The sequence below is a fragment of the Tinamus guttatus genome, unplaced genomic scaffold (genome assembly GCF_059628265.1).
Source record: "Tinamus guttatus ecotype Peru unplaced genomic scaffold, ASM5962826v1 Tinamus_guttatus_pri_ptg000456l, whole genome shotgun sequence".
NCBI lineage: Eukaryota > Metazoa > Chordata > Aves > Tinamiformes > Tinamidae > Tinamus > Tinamus guttatus.
In genome coordinates, this window is record NW_028288990.1 from 1,454,135 (window position 1) to 1,478,221 (window position 24,087).

Here is a 24,087-nt window from a genome sequence, read left to right on the forward strand (position 1 = left end):
AAGTCTTTCTTAACCTTCAACAAATCAACAGAGATGACTCTTTCAGAAATATTTTTGAGTGCTCGCATGTATCAGTATCCGGGAAAAGCCTACTGATTATTTATGACTTTTAGTATATTTAGCTGAGGTTCTTACACATGCCAACACTTTCTCAAAATACTTTGTTTTGAGCTGTCTGTGCAGAGCTCCCAAGCCCATGAGTGCTAGGGAGAATTCTAAAAATAAATGCTACATGCTTATCACGCCCATAGAGGAGTCAACCTTAAAACAAAAAACGCAGATGCTAAAAAAGGGAAGGTGAAGCACAGTGATTGTTCTTTTCTCATTTGTACAGAAATGAAAGACTTCTTATTCATCAGGTCAAGTCACAGACCTTGCCCTCAGTGTTCCCAGGGCGCAGAAGCACATTGTGCATGAAGAGAAGCAGCCATTACTTCTCTCCAAAGAAGGTGGGCATGCAAAGAATAGGAAGAAAGGAATGTCTACAGCAAGCAAGTTGATATGACAGACTTATACAACATGACCTGTGCAGCATTAATCTCCTATCCTCACCCATTTTTTTTAACAGCAAACGAAAAATCAGACAGGAGCTCTCCTAATTGGCTCCTCTGAACAAGCTAAGGGCTGTCCCATAACTGATTTAGGCCTCTGGGCTATGTTTATACAGGCAGTTTTTCCTCTCAAAATTAAGCTTTTTTTTTTTTTTCCCTAGCATGCTTGCTAACACACCAAAAATATTATTTGACTGTATTTTAAATGCATCCAAACTGTTACTATGCAGCTATCCTTGACTAAAGGAAAACTAGATTCTTTCAATACAGATCTGAATTGTAACTGCTTGGCTTTGTCTAAAATAGACAACACATAAAGCATGGAAGGGGTTACAGCTAAGGGATCATACAGGATGTGCTCCTTGTACTTACTGGCAGTCTAGCTATCAGAATGAGTCCAAATGATTGTACAAATTAACCTCTAGGTTACTTGTTTGAACTAGAGATTAGATCACCTTTTTTGTATGCGGACAACATGCATATATATATACACTCTGCCTCATGACCGAGGCCCTTATTCACTCCTCCAACCATACTGTTACGCATGCTTTTCATCCTTACTTCACACTGCCTGAAACTGTTCAGGGCAGTATTAGTACAGGTTCAGCAGAATAGTAAGGTCTCCACTGACACAGAGTCTAGGAGAAAAGTAGCTGATCTCTCATTTGTGCTTTAACCTGTTTCCTTTGCTTACATTCACATGACGTTTTCTAGTAGTGAATTGTGGGTTGCACATGGCTGAAAAGGTCTATGCACGCTTTCATATTTGCTGTACAGTAGCAGACTCTGGTTTTCATAAAATCATGTGTTTAAAAGACGCTACAGATTGAGAGGGAATTCAATGACCCTTATGATCTAAATCTACAAAATTTAGGCAAAGTTTTCAAATAATTATTCATAATTATTCCAAATATTATTCCAGAATGCAGTCTGAATTCTCAATAAGTATCATGCTGATTTGGTGCATGTTCTTTATTGTGAAGCTCTTCTGCATATTTTAATGGGCTGCCAGCCACATTGAACGAGAAAAAAAGAGCAAAACCACACAGTACAATTTAAAACTACAGCATAAAATCCAGAACAATTACAAAAACTTGAATGTATTAGGAACCTAGAATATTGTATCATTTTAGTGATTTTCTATTGCCAAAGACAACAAATAAGGGACAAATTACATATTCTAGTCATTCTTTCCAACAGATAGAAGCTGGTACATGGATATTTATTAGCAGTTTGATCATCCCTGTAGATTTTGCAAAGACTCTTCACTTTGTAAGCAAATACATTCTTATATGCAGTAACTTTCAAAAGGATATATGATTTTCACTTACATTTTCCTACTGCTTAATATCTGTTATGCAGGCTGAAAATACACTGTACTTGAACCATTGTTGGGTTCTTCAACATACAAAACTCTCTTGCTATTTACTGAAAATCTGACATAACTCCTTGTCATGCTCTGGATTTGTAGGATGCCATGACAAGAAAAAATGCTTCAGTAACATGTGTTACATAATCCATACAGAATAATTTACTCATGTGTAATTTGCATGTTTGCAGGAAAAAAGTATTCTATATCATTTTATAGAAAAAGATATATGTCTGATTTTTTTAGAATCCAGACATTGCCCAGTCAACAGTACGATTATTGTTATTTATCATTTGTGTTACATAAAAACTAAGAAAACCCTCAAATTTCTGAAATCTTACCCTGCTGCCTAATACAAAACTAATGTAGACAGTTCATTTTTCAGGAAAAAAATTTATTGGGACTCTCGAAAGTCACAGGTGCCTGGTAATTTTTAGATGGGAGTGTCTTGAAAGCATTAACATGAAAAAAAAACGGGATTTAAATTACGTCAATAAAGTCGCTCTTATAATAGCAGCAGTGAAAGTATGGAAACACAGCACAGCTGTGTTTGTTCACTAGTCATTCAAAATCTGTTATATATCTGTCATACAAGTTTTATGGGGTGGTATTCCAACTCTAAAGAGATGCTTGGAAAAAGAAACATTCAATTCCACAGGATTCACTGGTCTTTTAATTGTAGACTGTAAAGCATGTATTATAATTCTATAATTCCTATATTTAGAACCTAAGTGAATCTTGCTATCATTTAGGATGGATCAAGTCTTAGTCAAACAAAACAAGAAATGACTTCAAGGGTATTTTGATTGAAGAGAAATTCTTCATTTTGATGGAAGAGAAAGGTGAGCATTGCATTAGGCGTAAAGTCTATTTTTTTTAAAAAAATCTAATCTTAAAAAGAATCAGGAATTTAAGTTTGTTCTCTCAAACCTGCACATGAATGACTCTACTCTCTAGGAAGATGCAGAAATAGAATCTTTTTTGAACACATCTCCTTAGGCCACTTTCAAGGATTAGCTCATCAGTTTCATATACAATATACAAAGAGTTGAATAGCAATTGGCTTACACCCATTTCTCTTTACAGAATGCCTAATGACAAACAAACAACCCTGTGTATGAAGGATTCATGTTCTTTGAACCAACATGTCTCACCTCACTCATTTTTGAGTGAATCTCTGAGTTAATGAAAATTAAGACCAAAATGATAGTAGACATTTTCACTCATCATACACACTTGCCCCTTTCTCCTGATATTAATCTCAACATTGACCTATGTGTATCTGCAGTATGAAAAGACCTTTTACTTCACTTGGCTGACAGAATTTGATTTTGTGAATTTGCAGGTCTGAAGAACACTCTGATGTGATTTAAGTTTGAATAAAAACAATGTTTCCTACATGATATTTTCTGATTAACACAGGAAGAAATTTCTAGTGGTGTATGGCCATATAAAGATACCAATTTACTAACCTAACTAAAACAGAAATAGTTTGACATTAGTGTGTTACCGTGTGATTTACACATAATACAAACTGAAAAGCCATCTCTCAACACAGCAATGAAGCCTTTTAGTTCCATAAAAATGGCATGAAGTGAACACTTCCCATATGACTCTTGACTAGATAACAACTCGGTAGCAACCTGATTAACAGCTTGAAAAACTGATCACAAAACACTACCCCTTCTTCTGCACAGGGCATTAGGTGAAGTCATGACAAAGCATATAAAAAATTCCCAACTCAGTCTCAGCTCAAACCAGACAGAAGTGCTGGTCATTCGACCTGCAGTGAGCAAGGGACAGGTTTCAGGCTGTGTTTAAGGGAAAATGGGAAGAGGTGCAGCATTTTTTTTTGCAAGCCACTATAGAAAAACCAGGTGCTGGCATTCACATTTTCCTTTTCTTCTAATAGCAAAATACCAATTTCTGCATATCTTTGAACTGCATATTCAAACTAGATAATTTTAACTTAACCTTACCTCTGTTCTTAGTTTGGTTGTGATAAATAGTATTTCAGTCCAGACAGTGAAGTTACAATAACAAGCCTGATTTTTTAAGCAACAGAAACCAGGGAAAAACTGAGAACAGTTTTCCTAAACACAATGTTTTTATCAAAATAAGGACAAGACTGATACACATCCAGCTCCAACTCACAGTAAGCTACAACACTCAAAAGGACAAACTGAATCACAGGATTGTTTAGCTAACCAAGGCTCAATATCAGGACACTGTTGCTTTGAAACTAATTTTCAGCATCACACTAAAATCCATAATGCTGTCAACAGGTAAGCATCTTCTAAGGATTACTAGAAACACTAGCTCACCATAACATAAAAATCAAAACACAGAAACCATTCATAAAATGTTAACTGTTTTTTTGAAAAACTACAGTGTGTGCTGATAAGCAAGCAATGTGGTACTTACCATGATAGCTACCGAAAGCTCACAAAAATCTGTTCAGTACACAAGTAACAAAGAGGAGATGAAAATAATTATGAAAGTTCCCTTCTAATAACAGGGAGGCTATAGAGCAACTGGAAAGAAAATAAGAGTGTTTGATACCAAGGTTACTTTGCACAGAGGTTATGCAGCTTCCATATGAGATCAAGAAGAATTAAAAACCCCCTAATGTTCAGTCAACGCATTCCTGTTGTGTGCAGTCCTTGAATGGGAAGCTTATTACTTACTCTGCACTTGCAAATCTTCTTTGATCCCAAAATTACATGATAATGGAATCTAGATATCATTTTAATTTATATTTATAATACCTCATTTTGTTCAAAAGAGATGAAAAGAGCAGAACACCTACTGTATTATGGCTTTATTACTCCCTTTTTTCTTATTATGTTGGTTATTCCCTTTTCAGAGGGATTTTCTTTTTTTCTTTTTTTTTTTTCTTTCCTCCAGGAAATTAAGAAAAAAATACTGCTTTTTCCCCCACAAAGAAAAATGTATTTGTCGGTAAAGTCATTACATTTCTACATTAAAGGATGGTTCTGTCATAGTTGAAAACCTTTTCTATTTGGGACTTACTCAGGAAAAAGAAATGGCCTATCAATAATAGCCAATCCATATATGTTATTTATGAGATTTTTTCATTATCTTGAGCATTTTTAACAATGGATATTAGTAGAAGTATGTGCTTTAATAACTGAAAGATTTTACAGTTGTTATTATTAATAGTAAGCTATCTTTATGCCTTGGTACATGCAAGCATTTACTTTACATTATTGAAAAATCTGTCCAGATTTAAATATGGTTTAGATTAAACACTTACCCCAAGAAAATTTTGTTTTTTAATAGGAATAGCATATTTTTGCTCTTGGGAAGCTGTTCACCACAAAATCTATTAGCAGATGACATATCATAAGGTACTGCAGTTCCAAGTTTTTCTTCATGGACTATAAAATTACTATGGAAGGTTATTTTAATGACTTATGGGCAGTTATTGCTACCATAAAGTATATCTACATCATATCTTGCTTTTTTTGTATTTTCATAAAGCTAATAATCTGGCCCACAAATTCTGGCAGGAATGAAAAAAATATAATAACAACTCAAACTAAAATCTACCATACTTACTATCAATACTTTTGTTGACACCATTCAGGAAATCCATAGACTCAAAATAAAATCACAGTCCTTTTTCTCCTTTCAGAATATAGTCTCTTAATCCAAATAATAGAGAAGTTAAAATTTAGTCCATTCATCTGGCAATTGTTTCCCTCTGTTTCATAAACATGCATATCACAGAGAAAAATTCTTCAATGTAAGGGTTCTTACTTGATTAGAGTGTAAAAAATCATCATAGAAATATAGTTTTTCTCAGATTTATAAGAATGTCCATAACATAATATATTATACCCCCATAAAACAAGAGTTTAACAAAACTAATTGTGGTGCAAGCAGCCAGCAAATAGAGTTAATTTTCTAGAATGATTATAAAATAGAAATTATTGTAGTATGAACAGTTATGTTCAGAGAGTCTAACCACAGGTTGGAGGTAAAATGTCAAGAAAACCACGGGGAGGACAAGTAGGAAAATATGTGGCAGCTTATCAGAAATGCTGGTTCAAAACTCCTGTAGCTATTATTGAAAAAATAACCCAGCTAGAATAATTCAGTACTACTGGTAGGTACAATATCATTTCCTTTCTGCATAGTTAGAATTCATAGGATCCTTCCTTTTTTAATACATTAGTTAGAAGTTATATTGTATGGGAAGGACTAAAAATATATGCACTAGATTATATGATGACTTTTTACACAAAAATAATTGATCATCACATCTCACTAATAAATTAGCAAGCACTTGGCAAGCTGTCCACAATCTTTTTCATCTAGGTTGCATATTTTATAATGGTGGAATAACATTTTAAAAAGTTTGAATAGGCACTTACTGGAATTACAGTTAATCCTGATACAGTCTAGATGGGGAAGAATAGATGAAAAATGAAAATTTATCCTTCAAGGTAATAGCTGCAGACATCCAATAAAATCACAGTCCACCCTTCCGGGGACAGACACATGCAAATATGGCCACTCCATATCATCAGTCTTTACGTACTGTTATAACCCAGATATACTGCGATAGATCTTTATAAATAGAAGTGACAAATAGGGTAAAAATGGCCAGTTTCAAACAAAGCTACATGGTGACAAATCTAAGTGAAAAATTAGGATTAAATGTCAAAGATGCTTAATTGAGGCAGGTTGCAACTTTCTCCCCATCTGTGAAAGAACAAGTAACATGTCTCAATGCAATTAGAAAGTGCTCCGTCACGATGGGGAATAGAGCAAACCGGGCTACAATCAGACACCTTGGACCACTCTTGTATAGTATACCTCAAAGGCTGCTCTTTAAAAATGCACTCACAAACCATAAAACACATTTCCTAGGCTGATAAATATGGTTGCGTGCATTCACTTTTTTTTTTTTTTTAAATACAGAATTAGTAGGAGAACACTGACTATCTTTAAAGCTACATTAGCGTGGAAGAAATAATAATAGGTTTAGAGTCATTGGTAGGCAGAGAATGCTGTCTCTTTTCAGATTATCTCCTAGCTTGACTTTCGAAATTTTGGTAGGTGCGGGAAATAAATAATATTGCTAAGGTGTGGATTTATTTACTATCTTGAGCTACAGAAGTAGGTAAACACGACCAGAGGAGGTGGATATTCTATATATAAAAGGAATTACGTGAGCTGTAACAGTATCTAAGCTATCTGCATTTATTATTGAACAAATTATCTGCAGCACTATTTGATTAGTATGGACTGTATGCTTTATACCTTTGAGGAACATATATAATAACCTAGATTTTGTTTCCATATAGCTGAGTTTGTCATGTGTCGTCAACCGCATCAGAAAAGTGGTTGCAAACAGCCAAGGACCAGCACTTGCACATGCCCTTTTACAGAAAGCCTTCCTGAAGGAGGCTGCATGGGCTCTTTGGGAGGTCAGAGTAGCTTCAACCCTACAGGAGCTTAACCCTAGCTCAACACTACAGGGAAGTGAAAGAGAAGAGCCCAGAAGGAAACCCTGGGCTCTCTTGCTCTCCAAGACTCTCTCTTCCTTCCAATACCTAAATGCCACAACATCATTCAGCGATGGGCGTTTTTGGAAAGTGGGAAGTACTGGGATTTTTTAAAAATGTTTTCCAGAAATTTTACCTAGGATTATAGCAATAAAAATATTTATGAGCCTTTAATTGGCTTCACTGGATGCGCATTTTCTTCAATATGCTTACAACTTCTTTCAGGTCCTGACTCCGTTTTAATTGTAAGTAAGGCAAATATGATATAAAACTTCTTTTTCAGTTGAGAACACCATAACCTATCATTCTGTTAATATTTCAAACCAGGATTTTTTTTCTTCTGTAGAAGGGCTCGTGCCTCTTGTGTTCACATGGCTGTTTGCTAAGGGCCGCAGTCTTTGGGCATTGAAGGGTTGTGTTATCTTTTGATACTACAAAAATACCACTACAGAACTGCTTAAAAAATACAGGATGGATTTACTGTGGACTTGACAACTAAAAAAAGAAGAGCAAAAAATCCATCAGTGGAAGTGATATTTAATTGAAATATTTCCATTGTTAAAACTAAGAAAGCCACGATACACATGCACACTGTTACACTAATTGATGCAGCTAAAATTAACTGACCTATATGTATGTTGTTGCTGCTTGCATCTTTGAATTTGGAATTGCTCACATAGAGAATTCTTTGAGCAAGACCAAGCTTCCACAAAGAAGAAAAATAATTTAACCTAAAAATACCACTGATGAACTAGTCTTCTCTTTTTAGAATACACAACAGTACAAAAATATTGTGATGGTTATGTTAAGACTGTATAAAGAATATAGAGATGCTAAACCAAAATAATGAAGTATAACAATGGACATGTATTTATACGTGTATGTACATATGCAAATGCTGCACAGACAGGTGTTTATATATCATTTCCATTTACTTTTATCATTAAAACAGGCTGTTTCATAAATGTTGGCAAGCAAAAAGAAAAATGTAAGATAAATGTTAATTTTTTGGAGAAAAAGTTTGTTACCTAGGTTGACCGTTAGTTTAACCCGTCCTGCATCCAGCTCTAAACGAAGGGTATCTGCAGATTCCCTAGAAGTAGTTGCCATTAAAATGCCATAAGCTCGCTGAGACCTGAATCGTAAGGAAACATCTTCTGCCTCTGTATGCATCACAACAGGGAGCTGTATTTTCATAAACATACTTCCATCATAGCTTAAAATTGTTGCCTCTGAAAATAAAAAGAAGAAAATCAGTTATTAAGGAAGTATAGTATGTTTCTTGAAGCTGCTTAAAGAGAAGATAGTAAGCCACATCCGCTATGACACTGAAAATTTTTACTGGGAAACATAAGCAAAGTTGATTTGAATTTATAAATCTGATACATTCATAAGTGGAATGTTTTGGTGCTTGTTAAAGAGCCATAATTTCTCTGCCTCTTAAGGAGCCAGCCATTCACATCTGCACCTTCAAGCAGATGTGCAAAATCATATGCAAATAAATGCTTACAAGACTGGACCCATACTATGTAAAATAGGTCAAAGCAGGTAAAAGCTACTCAGGTAAGCATTATAGCATCTTAAAAGGTCATATACAACTCTCATTCACTTAGGTAATTACCTCAGGATATTTTATATCCTAAAATACAAAGACAGGTATAAACATATAAGAATTGCTACTAACAAAGTTACGATTATCATCCAGCTGGCAAAAAGACGCCTCAGGGATTCACATGAAACACGTAAAGATCCCCTATGTGGTTTGGATGAGGCACCGACTGCTTCCTGACCACAAAGGCTAAGGTAGGGTAGAATCATAAGCCTACATACAAATGTTATGACAGCCTCAATGAGAGAATCAAGACTGGATTTGGCATATTGAGGGTAAGATTTTAGAAAACCTCAGATAAGCAAATAACTGTCAGATCCATATATTACAGAAAATCCTCCCCGTGAGTATCTCTGGCACAGCATGGCTACTGGTTCCAGCCTCCGGAGGAGCCAATGACAAGACTGCTGTCCCCAGCCTCGAGGCCGTAACGAGAGAGGCAGCAGCATTTTTGCTTGCAGGAAGGTACAGCAGTTCCTAGAAAGAAAGACCACGTCCAGATCTGAAACAGATTAGCAGTTTTTCCTTGAAGGATCATCAAGCACTGCTGCCAGAGAAAAAACATCGTCTTTGGAAATGGCTAGTAGGTCTACGGAAGGCTGTGCACACTCCAAAGAGAAAACATGAACACGACAGGTACTTCACCCAAAGCCAAATCAGTAGACAGACTGCCAGGATTTCTGGTAGGCTCACCTGCAACACAGGAAGAAAACCTGACTGGACAGGTATGACTGCTGTCTGTATGACAGAACATCAGAATGCGCACTATCTTAAGCGTATCTAACTGTTGACCTCACACTGTTTACTAGAGGCTTTTTAAATTTTTTCATCTGTCTCCTAAATTCTTTAACTAACCTAAAAATTACTAAGCTTGGAAACTGGTGATGTGTTGGATGATAAGGGCTATACAGGAAGTCAAAAATAATCTTGATCCTTTCTATTTGATTAGAATAAGATGTCATCTTCAAAATACATCACCCCACTGGAGAAAAAAAAAAAAGAAAAAAAAAGGTTATTTGCAAGATAATAGGCCAAATGACTCAGAAGCCAAAAAGAGTACAGAACATCTAGGGGAAGGCACAAAAAGTGCAAATTATTACCTATTTACTCCATTGACAAAAAAAAGAGGAGGAAAAAGAATAGGTACAGTTAAACATTTATAAGCATTAGAAGTTTGAAATGTTATTTTCCCAGGTTGAAATTCAATGCATTTTGTACTGTACCATTTCTCTCCTGCAGACTTTTCCTAGTCAACCTCTACAGTCAGAATGCTCTTTACCACATGGTTGAAGATGCAATACAAGTACTTAAGGCTCTAGGTGGGAAATTTGGAGGATCATGATTTTTATGACGTGGTCTAACACATTGTCTTGGCTAAACTATAAAACCTCTGTACTGGAATTCTCTGTGCTTGAATCTGCTTCAGTAAAATAGAAACAGTTCTCTACACCAAAGGAATGCTCTGGTCCTGTATTTAAAAGTATTTTCAAGGAAGTCATATACTATTCATATTGTGTTTAATCAATGCTATAAGCAAAATAATGGAAGATTTTCTGTTGTTTTTTGTAACACTGATACATAAGATGTTATGGGTTGTCAATACAGTTTTCACTGCATATTTTGTAAACTTTTAAAGATTCTTCAATTTTAAAGCTCTCCAATTTCAGACTATACTGTCCACGGAAGGGCCAAATGTTTCACTATAACTATGTGAGCACATTCATGGCAAAAAAAAAAAAAAGGCTAGATAATCTGTTCATTAATAATTCCAAGGAAAGTAGTTTGATGCTAGGAAAACGTTATTACTAATACTTATAATGAAAGTCGTTAAATACATGAAGTTATGAAGACCTCATATGTTTACAGGTTTGATCATATATGATTACCTAAACACACAGGTAATTGTTTTTAACATAATCTTAATCTACAATTATTCTGTGAATTTGACTAGATGATTAATATTCAAGAGAGATTTCAAGTGAAGAAATTTCAGTGGGAAGAAATTTGGGAGTTTTTTTGTGATTATTTGGGGTTTGAGGTGGGAAGGAGAAGGCTCACAATTCAGACCAATATCTAGATGCCTAGAGTGTGCACAAAAACCTTTGAAGACTTGTATCTGGGTCAACATATTTAGGCAATCGAAGTCCAAGATAACAATTTCCAAATTACATGTTAATATTAGAGAAAAATCAAATATATTTTATATTTTGTATTAAAAACAGATATATTAATCCTATTCATTTTTTTCATAAACTGGTCAAATTAGATTAGATGCCATATGCTAAACAGCAGTCAACAGCATTAATAAATGTAATTCAATGAAAGTGAGAACAGTAGATCCCTAAGTAAGTTGTCAGAAACCAGCACTGGTATTCTTCCCTGACTTTTCTATAATTAATCAGTCTTTTGCAGAATTACAGGAAAAAAAAAAAAAAAGAGAGAGAGAAAGAACTGTCTTAATTTGATGAGAGATGACCTCTGAGTATCTTACACCGTGGTGACAGACCTGATGTGATTAGATACCCAATCCTCCTGAACTCTGCTGTGCCAGTTCTTTTGGAAACAGATGTTTCAAGAACAGACCAAGGAGACTGAGCAGAAGATCAAATGACTTAAAAGCTTTGGGACCTGATGCCAGCTGCCCTCAGAATGAGGAGCTTCAAATCACAGGCATTCTAGGATATAAAAGTACGGTGGGAAAACCTAAAGAACCAGCAGGAAGAAGCGAGGATTTGATCTAAGAAGGGTTAGAATTGCCCTGATTGCCATTACTGAAGATCTGTTGCACTACATATTCCCCAAATAGAAAACACAATAATGTTAGGTTTTCCCATTTGAAAAGAGCCTGATTAAAAAGTATGGTTAGGAAGACGCTTTGTATTAGAACATTATTAATGTTACATTATCAAAATTGAATGGTCTCCGATCAGTATGATGCTACCCCCCAAGAACAGCATTCTTAATTTTGCTATGTGAGTCCTAATCCACACAGTAAAGAGACTAGAACCTGCATCCTGGGAATTTGTCATAGTTGCATTTTCTGTAGCAATACTTTAAAGATAACACATGACTCTTCACAAATCTATTATTTCACCTGCTTTCCTTTAAAACACACAGAGATAATGCAAAGGAATAGAAACTACAACTCTTTATCTAATGTACAATTTGGGCATGCAAGTGTTTCTGCATGCACAGCTGTGCTCATGCAGAAACAAAAACATACTCTTTCTGAATTATTGTCTCCTCAGAAGTGTCACTTCTAGAAATCTTTCTTTTCCTGCCTGCTTTTTCCTCATCATTATCTTTGATAAATTTGCTCTTGTGCACTGTTCCTAATTGTCCAAAGGCATACACCTGCAAAACACTTTGTCCAGAGGCAGTTACATATTGTGATCCACAAGGACAATAAGAGAGGAAGTCAAATCATAATGCTGTGACAGCTGTCCCTTCATCTTCTATAGTTTCTGTAATCTATGGAATCCAATCTACAGATGATACTCATTTTTTCACTTTACTCAAGAATAGCATCAAGAATAACTTGTAACATGAAACAAAGCAAAGAAACATCTAAAAATATTACATATCTAACCTGAAAGCAAAATAGAACTGAGTTGTATCCTGTGCTTATTGTACAGTGGTAAACTGATGAAAATTATTTCAGATACTGCACTGTACAGTGTGTATTCTGTACCCATACATGCATGGGCTTCAGTGCTCCTGGTTTTGAGAAAACAGTCTGGAAAAAGGGTATTAAAATGTACTTATCTATGCTTTTGTTCACTGCTGGTATCTTAATCACTTTAAATTACATACCACTGCTGTTTCTTCTCTAATATTTTATTCTAAAATGATTTCCTGCTTTGCAAAATTGTATTGTTTGTTGAAATTCTCATATTTGTGTTTTACTTTAATTAGTCTGAAGAATTGAAATTATGTTGTTTATATCACAAAGTACAATAGTTTATCAGTTACTGCACATGGGTAGTTATAACAACTTTGTGTGGTAAGATGCCAACACACTGCATTCAAAATCCCCAAAGCTGTAATCACATTAACGCATGACCATTTGGGATATGAACATTACTAAGAGAAGAACTCCTTTCAGTGCATTTTCCTCTAGATAGGGAAGCCCAAGAGTAGGAGATGATCCCATACTGTATGAACTACCACACAGATGTCTGTTGGACAAGAATCAAATATTATTGTAGACAAGCCAATAACTCCACCATTTTACCACCATTCCCATTAGCTGTCAACATTTTGCTGGGAGATTAAGCTCTGTATCAGAAGATATCTAAAAATAAAATATTGGAAGTACAGACTAAAGGGTTTCTCTACAAAATAGTGCCACCTGTCAAACATATTCACAGGAAACTGCTATGATAAGGTTTGCTTTTAAATTCCTCTTTGCAAATTTGCATGTGTTTTTGTCCCTGTCTCTCTACAGGCCTCCTAGCTCTTGCTGACTTGAAGAGCCATGCAAGGCTTGAAGAGAACACAGGGTCTATTTTTATTCTGGCACATGTAATTGCAGAATTTTGCCACAGGGTGGTACACCACACATGTTTAACTGAAGGCTTCTGTAATGCATCAGACAGGTTATGCCCTTTACCAGCTTCACTCTATCAGTAATAGAACAATCTGGAGATATCAAAATAACTGGCCACCAGCCAAAGGCTTTACCATCAAAAACAATAAAAAAATAAAGCAGAGATAACTAAGAAACTTATGGCACATGATAATAATATGATGGTATTCTACATAAATGCACATACCTATTTATGTATATATAATACATACCTATTATGTAATTATTATTATGTAATACATTTTTATCATATTACCCAGAAAAAAAATAATCAAATTAGAAAAATAACTTTAGTTGGCATATAATACACTCGAACTTCAGATTTCAGCCTGAAGAGAAGCTATGGGGAGCTAACCTATCTATCAACTGCAATGTGAGACTTTGCAAAAAAATTTCTAGCATCCAAATATTTCCAGTAAAAAAAACATATATACTTCAAATAAGAATACAGAATTCTTCCTGTAAGCTACAAGCTATAAACTTCTGTCTACCTCACTATTATCCATCTTTCTATGTGAGACTTGTTTGGTGGGCAAGATGAATACTCAGTAACTTAAGATGAATAGAAAACATATTTTGGGGGGACTAGGAACTTAAAAATCAATGAACAAATATAGATTAGTAGATTGCTCTTGCTCTTTTGCTTTGATTCATGACCTAAGTCATGGTCATTGAATCTCAGTGATGCTATGGAATTTAAAAACAGATTTAATTTATTTAAATGCTTCTGATTCAAAGGAGTAGAGAACAGGATTTCAGTTTGGAACTAACATGAATAATTTAGTAATATAGTAAGAATTGAAATAACTATGACTCCACAAACCTTTTCACAGCAATGCGTGATGTCAAAAGGAGAGAGATTTTTCCAAGGTGTGTTTATAGCACAAACCAACTCCCAGTCATATATAATAATGCTTCTTTATGCAGCTTAAAAACTGGCCCAAGATCCTTCCTATTGAGTTAATTCTTTAAATCTAAAGCAGGGCTTCACCTCACATCAAGCAAAAACAAGGATATGTCTTCTGCTTACAGAAATGCATGAAATTTTTACCATTTTTAATCATTGTGCAGGATTCTATAAATAGAAATGTAGCCAATGCATGGAACCTACCTCTATCGCATGATTTGCCAAGGTACCCTGTACCAGAGCAATCACAGACGTATCTGTTCCACCCATCTCTGCATACACCATTGTTTTTACATGGGTTGCTAAGACAGGGTTTTGCAGTTTCTCTTGAGCATGAGGGTTTTACTCCAGCTGTACTTTGAATTTCAGCCATTTGTCGAATATCTTTGCTTTGACCATCAATAAATAAATCTCTAATGCAGCCGACGTATCCATAATTGAGAAGTGCTGTCCACACCTCTGTTGGGAAGACTAAGCCCGCTTTATTTTCTGGTAAACCTCCAAGATACAAGTCATCATCCAAGTCAAGGATTTCACTTTCTCCTGGTGCAGTATATGGTGTACGCAAGGTGTTCACAGATATAGTCCCTGGAAAGAAATGAAACAAAATGCATGATTTTCTAGACATTTAAAAGGATTCTGCTACTGCTGCTTTATTCACCAATCTACCTTCCAAATTAACTAAGTGAAATATGGGTAACATAAATATTCAATTTGCACACTAAATATATTTCATTATTTTAAATACAATGTTGCATGTATACTTTCAGAAAGTGAATAAAGTACAAGCATATATGCAAAAAATAACTGTGTGGTCACAATATAAAAAGTCAAACCTTACCAGTCTTAGGTGGGGTGAGACTGCACTGCAGAGTTATTTTCAGAAATATCCTGCTGATGCAGCACAAACTCTCTCTGTGCTACCTTCTAAGTAATTCAAAGCATTAACGTTGAGGTTTCATTGATAGGTTGTAACCTCGGAGGCAAATCTATGTCTTTGGTTTGGATCCAAAGACTCAGTATTATAAAAGATTCTCACCACTTTCAGTGGGCTTTGGGTAAGACTTTTTTTTTTTTTTCTTTTTTTTCTCCTTTAAGTGCAGGAGGAAAATACTCTCATCAGCTACCAGGCAGGCAATCATTAAGAAGATAGTGATGTGCTCCTAGAGGGAAAAAACAATTCCTTTGACACTTACCTCAACATGTGTGCATGTTATAAAGAAAGGAAGAGAGGAAAGAGATAGAACCTCAGGAAATAAGAAATATTTATTTTCATTTAAGATATAAATAAATAATATTAAGCCTAAAATAAAGTTCTATTTCCGTAAAGCATGCTAAAAAAGACAGTAAAGGTTTCCTTTAAGTTAAGGAAAAAGCTAGATAATCAACTGTAGAGGTCCTCTTTGCTATACTTTTTAAAGGTAATGAGGAATCCGATTTTTACAATTGGAACAGGTAGGGAATCAGATACAGAATCACAGACCAATTACAGACCAATTATTTGCCAAGCAAAATCAACTGAGAAATGAATCTTCACACAGATTTTCTCTTCAGCGTTGTATGTAGGTGTAAAAGCAAGCAAGCTATAGTTCAAAATCCCACATAGATCACCAGATTAATATACCCATTATGCAACAGTGTGGTATGCACTACCCACAAACATTTGAATGTGCATTAATGATGGCAAGACACTGAAGAATCTAATTTCCCACAATGGATTTATCACATGTATACACACAAAAATAGCACGATTCACCATGCACGCTGTCAGTTACTGTCACCAGTCTAGCTATTGTCAAAAGAGACCTAAAAAAAGAGTGCAAAGCATTTGCTGCAGTCTTTGCACATCTTGACAAGCACGCTTAAGGAGTATGTTTGTCCACTCTTCACTTCTTCATGCATTATCGGAAATGTTTGTTGTGGGAGTTGAATAATCACACAGATAGAAAGTGAAATTCCATCCTTAATTATAAAGAACAGGTACGTTGAACTTCGTAAATCAACAGGTTTAAAAACTCATGAACTGTTATAATTTGCTAATGCTAAGTGTTTCTGTTGCTGCTCAGATTCTCAAAGCTAAACTTAGCACTCACTTGGCAAACTTACAACTTTTAATTTAGTCAAGTTTATATTCATACAAGTTTATATGCAAACATACTGCCATACAAAATGTTTACCTTACTTTTAACTTTACTAACTAGTTGTGTCAAATTTGCACATCCTTCAGTGACCTATTAAACTAAGAGTATTAGATGTGAAAAATCTTTGGTATTGAAAAAGATTTAATAGAGGAAATAGATCAATTGTTCTTTTAAAAAAAAACCTCTGTAAATATAAAGCATACTTGTGCTTATTCCAACTTGTTACTGCACAAGCTAGTTTAGACCAAATGCTTTAGACTTTGCTCACATATGTTCACCCACAAAGACTGGCTCAGCTGCTGAACCACGTGGGAGTTATACAAGCTCTGGTCACAAGCTCAGGCACGTGCACGCTGTTTTCTGCTGGGCAAACACACTCATGATTCCTAGCTATTCATGATGCTACAAGACAGGCATGGCTCCATTTCTGTCATAAATCTTGATGGCTTTCAATCACAGGAAAAGAAAGAGGGATCTCAGCTGCGTCTGAGGTAGAAGCTTGGAGGTTCATAAAGGCGAGGTCTGCGAGCACAGAAGGTGAGCGCAAGAGGGAACTAGACTTTGGTGCCTGGGGATTACAGTAACGGATTGAAGTAGGAAAATTTTGTTTTATTTGTCATAAAGGATTGTGGGGAAAGCCTAAATGTTTGAATAGATAACAGAAATGTTAAAGAAATGAACCTCTGCTTCTCCTCCCTCAATGACACTGCATAAAATGTTCTGTGGGAGAAGCCCACAGGGAAATCATTGCATTACATGACTGAGAAGAAACCCATACCAGGAAAAAAACCTCATATGCATCCTTCTCATGTTGTACTCCCCGCAAAAGATTAGCTCCGAACTACTGTTGCACCTGGTGGGGATACTTTAGGGCACCTCAAGGGCCGGGGCAACCATGAAACCATCACTGCCGCTGTCACTCAAATTACCCTGCATGTACGTAGCTAGCTCCGATAGCAAATGCACACTTCATCTATTGTTGATTGTGTAAATGTAGGCTACATTTACCCAGCATATGAAATCAGACGAAAAAATCCAAGAAAAACAAAAAGGGAAATGAAGGAAGACTACGAAACACCTCAGAAGTCATGGTTAGGAAATATCCTAAAACAAAGAGCAAAACTCAGCAAGTACTTAAAATATTGGTTTAGAGAAAATAAGGTTAAAATTTGTTCTCTAAAGACGATGCAACATCAAACCATTCTGCACCAGAATTGGCAAGCTGGATAAGAAGAACACAACACAACTCTTTTAATAAATACCATAAAGATGACAGAATATTGAGATTCAGATTCAGAAGATGCAAAAGCAAGCTGGTTTCTCAATGGAATGAGAAAACTCTAAATTTGAATTGTAACATTTCTGTAGTAAGGATTAGCCTTTTTACTATAAGGTTGCACAGTACCTAGCTTTATGTACCCGTAACCAGATGAGCAGTAATACTATCTCTCTGAAAAGAGTAACATCAAGAGAGTCTGCCAAGTAATAGGTAGCTTACCAGCAAACCTTTCTAAAGAAAAAGGAAAAAATGGGAAAATGTGAATAATATTTTGTTTGTCCTGCCTGAAAAAGGAAAGAAAGGGGAAAAAAAGGTGATATGGGCTGATTTATTTAGTCCAGAAACAATGGTCTAAGTTCTAAAAACAGATAGTATTTCTTGTCTCCAAAAATTAGATATAAATCTAAGCCCGTGGTTCTCTGATTCTACAGTATTTCTCCTAAGATAAAAGTATGATTCAAAAATTTATGTTCTTAGTGCACTGAAAGAATTTTTTTTTTTTTTTTAAAAATGAAATGATGTATTTTAAAGTCAGAACTACTGACTTATATAGGATAACTTGTTAGCAGGTGGTAATTCCAATAGGAACTGGTAGTTCTATTAGGTCACAAGCCAAGCATTGGTATGAATCACAAAAACACGCATTTGAGAAAACAAGGTAAAATTATCCTGGGATGTATGGAGAAGACCATCCCACTTGCTTATTGAGGCTAACTCAGTTGGTGAGCTGAGTAAGGTGCAGCTGGACCGCAGAAGGACCCAAGTCAAGTGAGGCGATTCTAGAGGAGAACTATGGAGAGAGCTCCTCATGAGAAACCTGAGAAGAGAATCCTCAGGGTCACAGAACATTATGTATCCCAGAACGTGATGGAGAAGGAGAGAAAACAACAGGGGGTTCTTGCTCTGGGAAAACAAGACAAAATGGATGGTTTTACATATAGAAAGACTAAACTTAGGTAACTGAGAAGAAAAGCTGTTTCTCGTGGCCAGGTCAATGATAAGTGGGAATAGTTGTAGAGCATCCATTGCTGAAGTATTTCAGTAAGTATTTGTCAAGGCTGATGCAAACATGCTAACCGCACCTGTAGTTAGCGAGGGACAAAACAGAGCGCTTCTCAGGATCATTCAATTTCCATTTTATTATGAATGAGGTAAACTTTTTGTAAGTTTTTTGTAAGTTTTACTGTTTTTGAAAAATTATTTCATGAACAAGATCATTGGAACCCTTAAAATGCAGGATAAATCCAGCATTTCACATACATTATCTATTAACATTTGCTGAAATAGAAATATGTAAACCTAGCAGTTTTTGAAAGTTAGAGGAGACGGGGAGCTTAAACTCTTGTATGTGAAAAGACAAGAACTTCCAACACCAATGCAAGTAAAGGCTACGCAGAAAGTGCTACTACTTGTGGTGAGAGTGATGCTCCAACTACGTACTTGAGAGAGAAAATATTTCCCACCTACAATTTCTGGTATTTAAGCTGAAACTCTAAATTTAGTTTAAAATTTCAGTGACTTCTTAGCCCTTAAATGCTGGTCACCTATGAATAACTGCTGGTGCAATCTGTTTTGCACAGTCATACATATTCGGAGGCTGGCAAAAATTATAGGTTTCTGCTATGATTTCACTGGGTAATGGTGATTTAAGCAGGATGAATGGCAGTCTTAGTAAAAAAAAATAGTCATAAGGTTATGCTTGACTACAGGAAACAGTTAAACAACACACAAGGCTCAGAAAGCAGTTACTAACCTAGACCTGCTGTGTTGCAGCAAACACTGAGCCAAGACCTTTGCAGGTTTTTTTTTTTATATATATTTCTCTATGTCTTTTACTGCAGAGTTGGCAATACTAACAGAAGAACAGACAAACATTTCCCTTAGGTATGAGTTAATGAGCCTCTTCAATCATATTCTCAGCAATTTAGTTTTTCATAAGCCTTTGTATAAGAAACTAAAACATATTTCTAAACCTTGTCTCACCAATTCTGATCAGTTAAATATGAATATTTTAACTACAGCTGCTGCAACTAATCTGATCTCTTTGCTTACCTTATTTGGCCTACTTAGTTGTTTTTTTATGTTATGAAACAGAGGTGCTTACTAACATATGGTAAAAATCCAGAGAAGAAGAGTAAGATGTTCTAAGTACAGCTCACTCCTTGTGTGCTATAGCATAATGTAAGAGTTGCAATCAATCAGAACAGTGACCACAGCATTACAGCTCATGGCCAAGGTAGGGCAAAGCAGCCACAAAGCTGCTGGCATTGCAGGAAATCCCTGTATCCCCCTCAATACTGGCCAGGAGCTCAGCTCACATACAGATGGGAATCAGCAACTGATGCCAGATCATCTAAGACCTGCTGTGCAGGTAAGGAGCTCCTCAAAGCCTCACTGGCAGCACAATGGCGCAGTAGGATGAAAACCAACCAAATAGTAGGATTAAGTGAACATAAAAATAACCCTGGAGTTAATTCAAGCAGTCTCCAAGAATGTGAACATAATTTATACTATTGTTTTCCCCCACTACATCCTGGCATGAACTACAGAAAAGATACTACACAGCAGTTCTGCAACTAATGGATATTGATTATTTACTGAAGTCAACATATATTCAAGATTAGATACAGCTGAAACTCAAGGGAAGCTTTACTAATTAATGCATTTTGTAACAGATTTTAGAAGCCTTAGGAAGAGTCTTTTGTTTGCTTGATTTTGTTACCACTTTCAGTTAAGACCACTCATCAAGTAAGTTTCCATAAAGAAGGAATCTTGCATAATTTTGCCACAAGTCACCTATTTCTGTTTTTTTTTCTTTTTTTAATTTTTATTTTTGAAACTTGCCACTTCAACTATTTCATATAAGCAAGCACAGTGGAAGATTACTGTTTGTTTCTGAAGTACACAGTACAGTTACTCACAAGATTAAGTACCTGACTACCCATTAAATATTAACTTTTTTTTTCTTCTGTAAATCATTGCATTCTGAACAACAATGACTTCTTGTATTTCCCTTATTTTTCAGTTGACTTGCAGATCTAAGTGCAGGCAATATCACATATAGCTGGTATTATATCAGGTATTTTTCAACATACGCAATATTTAAAAAGAAACTTACCTGATCGTCCATCCCGTTGAAAGTCTACATGGTACCATTCACCATCATTCACCTTCTTCTGCAAGGCTTTTATTTTTATAGTACCTGATCCCATGTCTAACAGCAGGTACAGGTGGCCATCAAGCATCTCAATGGCAAAGAAGTCAACCTTCACCATCTGTGGATGTTTGGCATCTTTTTGGTGCCTTGGTTTTCCATGACTGAAAAGGATCAGACCGTTTGGCTCGGTTGTACGAAAGTCAAATGATATTGAGCCTGTTTTCTTGGCATTCCACTTTGGCAAAGAGATGAAAGACTCGGGTGTTTCAAATGTGATTGGATCTAAGGTTGCAACATTCTCACATTTAAATGCTACAACCCCATGAATCTTCATTTTAGGATCTCCTTGCTTGGCAAGCCGAGATAACTCCAACCTGACATCGTTATTTTTATACACAACCTGCAAACAAAGCACAGAAGTTACTAAGAGAGACTTGACCATTTTAATCAAACAGATACAACCCTGAAGAGGTAGATCATTTAAAGGATAATAATGATTGCTTGTGACTATGATAATTTACACATACGTAAAATTAAACAACTTTCATTAACAAATGCTTTAATAACAGTTTTGATGAAACCAGAGTTGCTCTAATATAACCCTAGAGTTAATTCAAGCAGTCTCCAAGAATGTGAACATAATTTATACTACTGGTAGTAAATTAGCTTGGGTGGTCCTTGACTGTTTAAAAGCCTTCTGTGCACAGCCATTCTATCGAGGTTAGAAAAGTGTTGGATTTCTTGCTGCTCTAAACCCTTTGTCACCGTCCTAACTTTTCTGTTCAATGTACCAAGGTCAGATATTTTATAATTTAACATCTTCTCAACTTGTCTGTGGGGCTGAGGAATAGCAGCATCCATGTTATTAATGAACCAATAAAACAGGGAAACTAGTATCATACAGATCAAAGCAGATCAAAACCAAGACAAACTCTGAGACAGTTCATTTGGACAAAAAAACCTCATGAATTTTCCTACTAGCTGACTGAAGCTTTCTCTGAAAAAAATAAAAGACAATATTAGCTTTAAATCTAACTGACCTTTACAGAAAATGTTCTTGTCTCAGATCACATGTTTTTTCTACCTAGAATAACTGTTCATCATGAAAAAATCATTTCCCAGGGTTGTACTCTTTATTAGCATATTCTGAAATTGCTGCAATTTCTGTGTTGTCAGCAGTACAAGGACTGCTTAAATGAAGCTCCTCAGTAGCACAGGTGTGTACAAGTATTTTATCAATATTTTCAATTATTCAATAAATGATACAGTCAGACTAAAATACCACATCACTGAACATGAGTGCATTGTTAAACAAGCTAAAACTTGCTGCTTCTAAGGCTGTGCCTACATTAACAAGCAATTTGGAGCCACTGCAAAAGATTGGCAGCAAGTACTAAGAATGGTAGGAAAAAAGCAATTGGTGCTGGCATTTCTACACCTACAGAAATATATGATACTAGACGATATGCAGTCTAACCCTGATCCAAACATTCCACTATACCATGTGCCCTGAAGATGTTCAAATGACAATCACTGGGTCGGACCTTATATCCCTATCACAGGCTAGAGGATGGTGAACAAAAGTTTGAAGAAGAGTTCTAGAATCATTTCCTCCAAGATAAATGAGGTTCAAGCACAGATAAAAATCATGCTACAAACTGCACATATAGTAAGTGGAAGAGACTGGGGATTCATTTCAAAACTATGCTACTGTTTCAAATACACGTTAACATATATGCAAAGCAAGATGGCATATCTCACAAGTGATAGTTGCTATGGAAGAATAATATTTAGAGATAATGGAACACTATAAATGAGTGGTAGATGATCAATAGATCAGTTTTGATTCTAGAAATTGAATTCTTTCAAAATACCCACCTGCCCAGTGGATTTCATCATAATTCACGAGAAAATTATTCTACAACATTAAAAACATGTCCTAAAAGTTCATAAGCAAGCTTGCTTCACCATTTTATTCACTAAAACTGCTCTTCCCACTGGAACTCTGTTACCTCCAAAGATGTCAAATAATCCCTACTGCAGATTGCTGATAGCAGAAAGGACTTACTGCTACAGAAAGGGGGATAACATTGCCTTCATTCAAGAAAGGCAACACATCACAAGAGACTAGAAGGTGACTACCCTCTGGTCTTACAGAATAAGGATTCAGGTTTCCATTACTGTAACATCTCCAATAGTACAAATAACATACTGCTGGAGAACAAGCATGAGCTCCCACTGTGGAGACTTTCTGCCTTAAGACTGAAGAAAGTAAAAGGCAGAAGAACGAAGTAGTTGGACAAGCAGTATTAACTGGAGATATTTGGCCTAGTGAAACACTGGCCACATTATATGGGAACCTCTTTTGGATAGCCTTGTATTTCAATTAAACAGTTACAAGGAACAACATTTCTAGCATAGACCAAAAATCATTAAGTTATAGATAGCGGATATGGGATGAAGAAGGAATAAATGAGCTCTCATTACAGCTACATTCCAGTGCTGACAATGAAAGTAATTAAGGCAACAAAGAACATGAAGGGAAAATAATCTTTAACTGATTACTGAACAAAGGTAGGTATCAAACTAATACAGTTAAAAGTAAAAAGAGAATTCCTTGTTTATGAATTTAAATTCAAATTGGCTGATGTTATTGTAAACTACTTAATCAAATAATAAAACCAACAGTTAAAATCTATGTAGAAAGAACCGAGCAGAAAGACAGAGGAATAAATATTACTTTATGTCCAAAATGATTCTAGAGGCTTGAGATCACAACTCATTTGTAAGAATAAGATTCAAGGATCTGATGGATAAAATAAAGACAGACCTACTGAGAATAGTTTTCTCAAGAACTGGTCGACAGCTTCTTAAATAATTATATAACATATCAAGGAAAATTTGCTGGAACACTTTATTAGAAGAATCAAATATTGGAATTTCTATACT

The 24,087-nt window shown here is 35.6% G+C and overlaps 1 protein-coding gene across 25 annotated transcripts in view; it reads right to left on the reverse strand.

Annotated features, from left to right (window-relative positions):
- The window catches only part of NRXN1 (neurexin 1), a 601,940-nt gene that overhangs the window by 342,973 nt on the left and 234,880 nt on the right, over nt 1-24,087 (reverse strand). For 17 of the 25 annotated variants that reach the window (XM_088532137.1, XM_088532130.1, XM_088532124.1 and 14 more), the window contains 4 exons: nt 21,100-21,538; nt 14,766-15,149; nt 8,486-8,689; nt 6,321-6,347 (listed from right to left, as the gene is read on the reverse strand). In XM_088532137.1, the coding sequence (XP_088388263.1) occupies nt 6,321-6,347; nt 8,486-8,689; nt 14,766-15,149; nt 21,100-21,538 (1,054 nt within the window). The remainder of the gene's footprint in view (nt 1-6,320; nt 6,348-8,485; nt 8,690-14,765; nt 15,150-21,099; nt 21,539-24,087) is intronic. The other 8 variants (XM_088532146.1, XM_088532145.1, XM_088532143.1 and 5 more) reach the window with 1 other exon arrangement.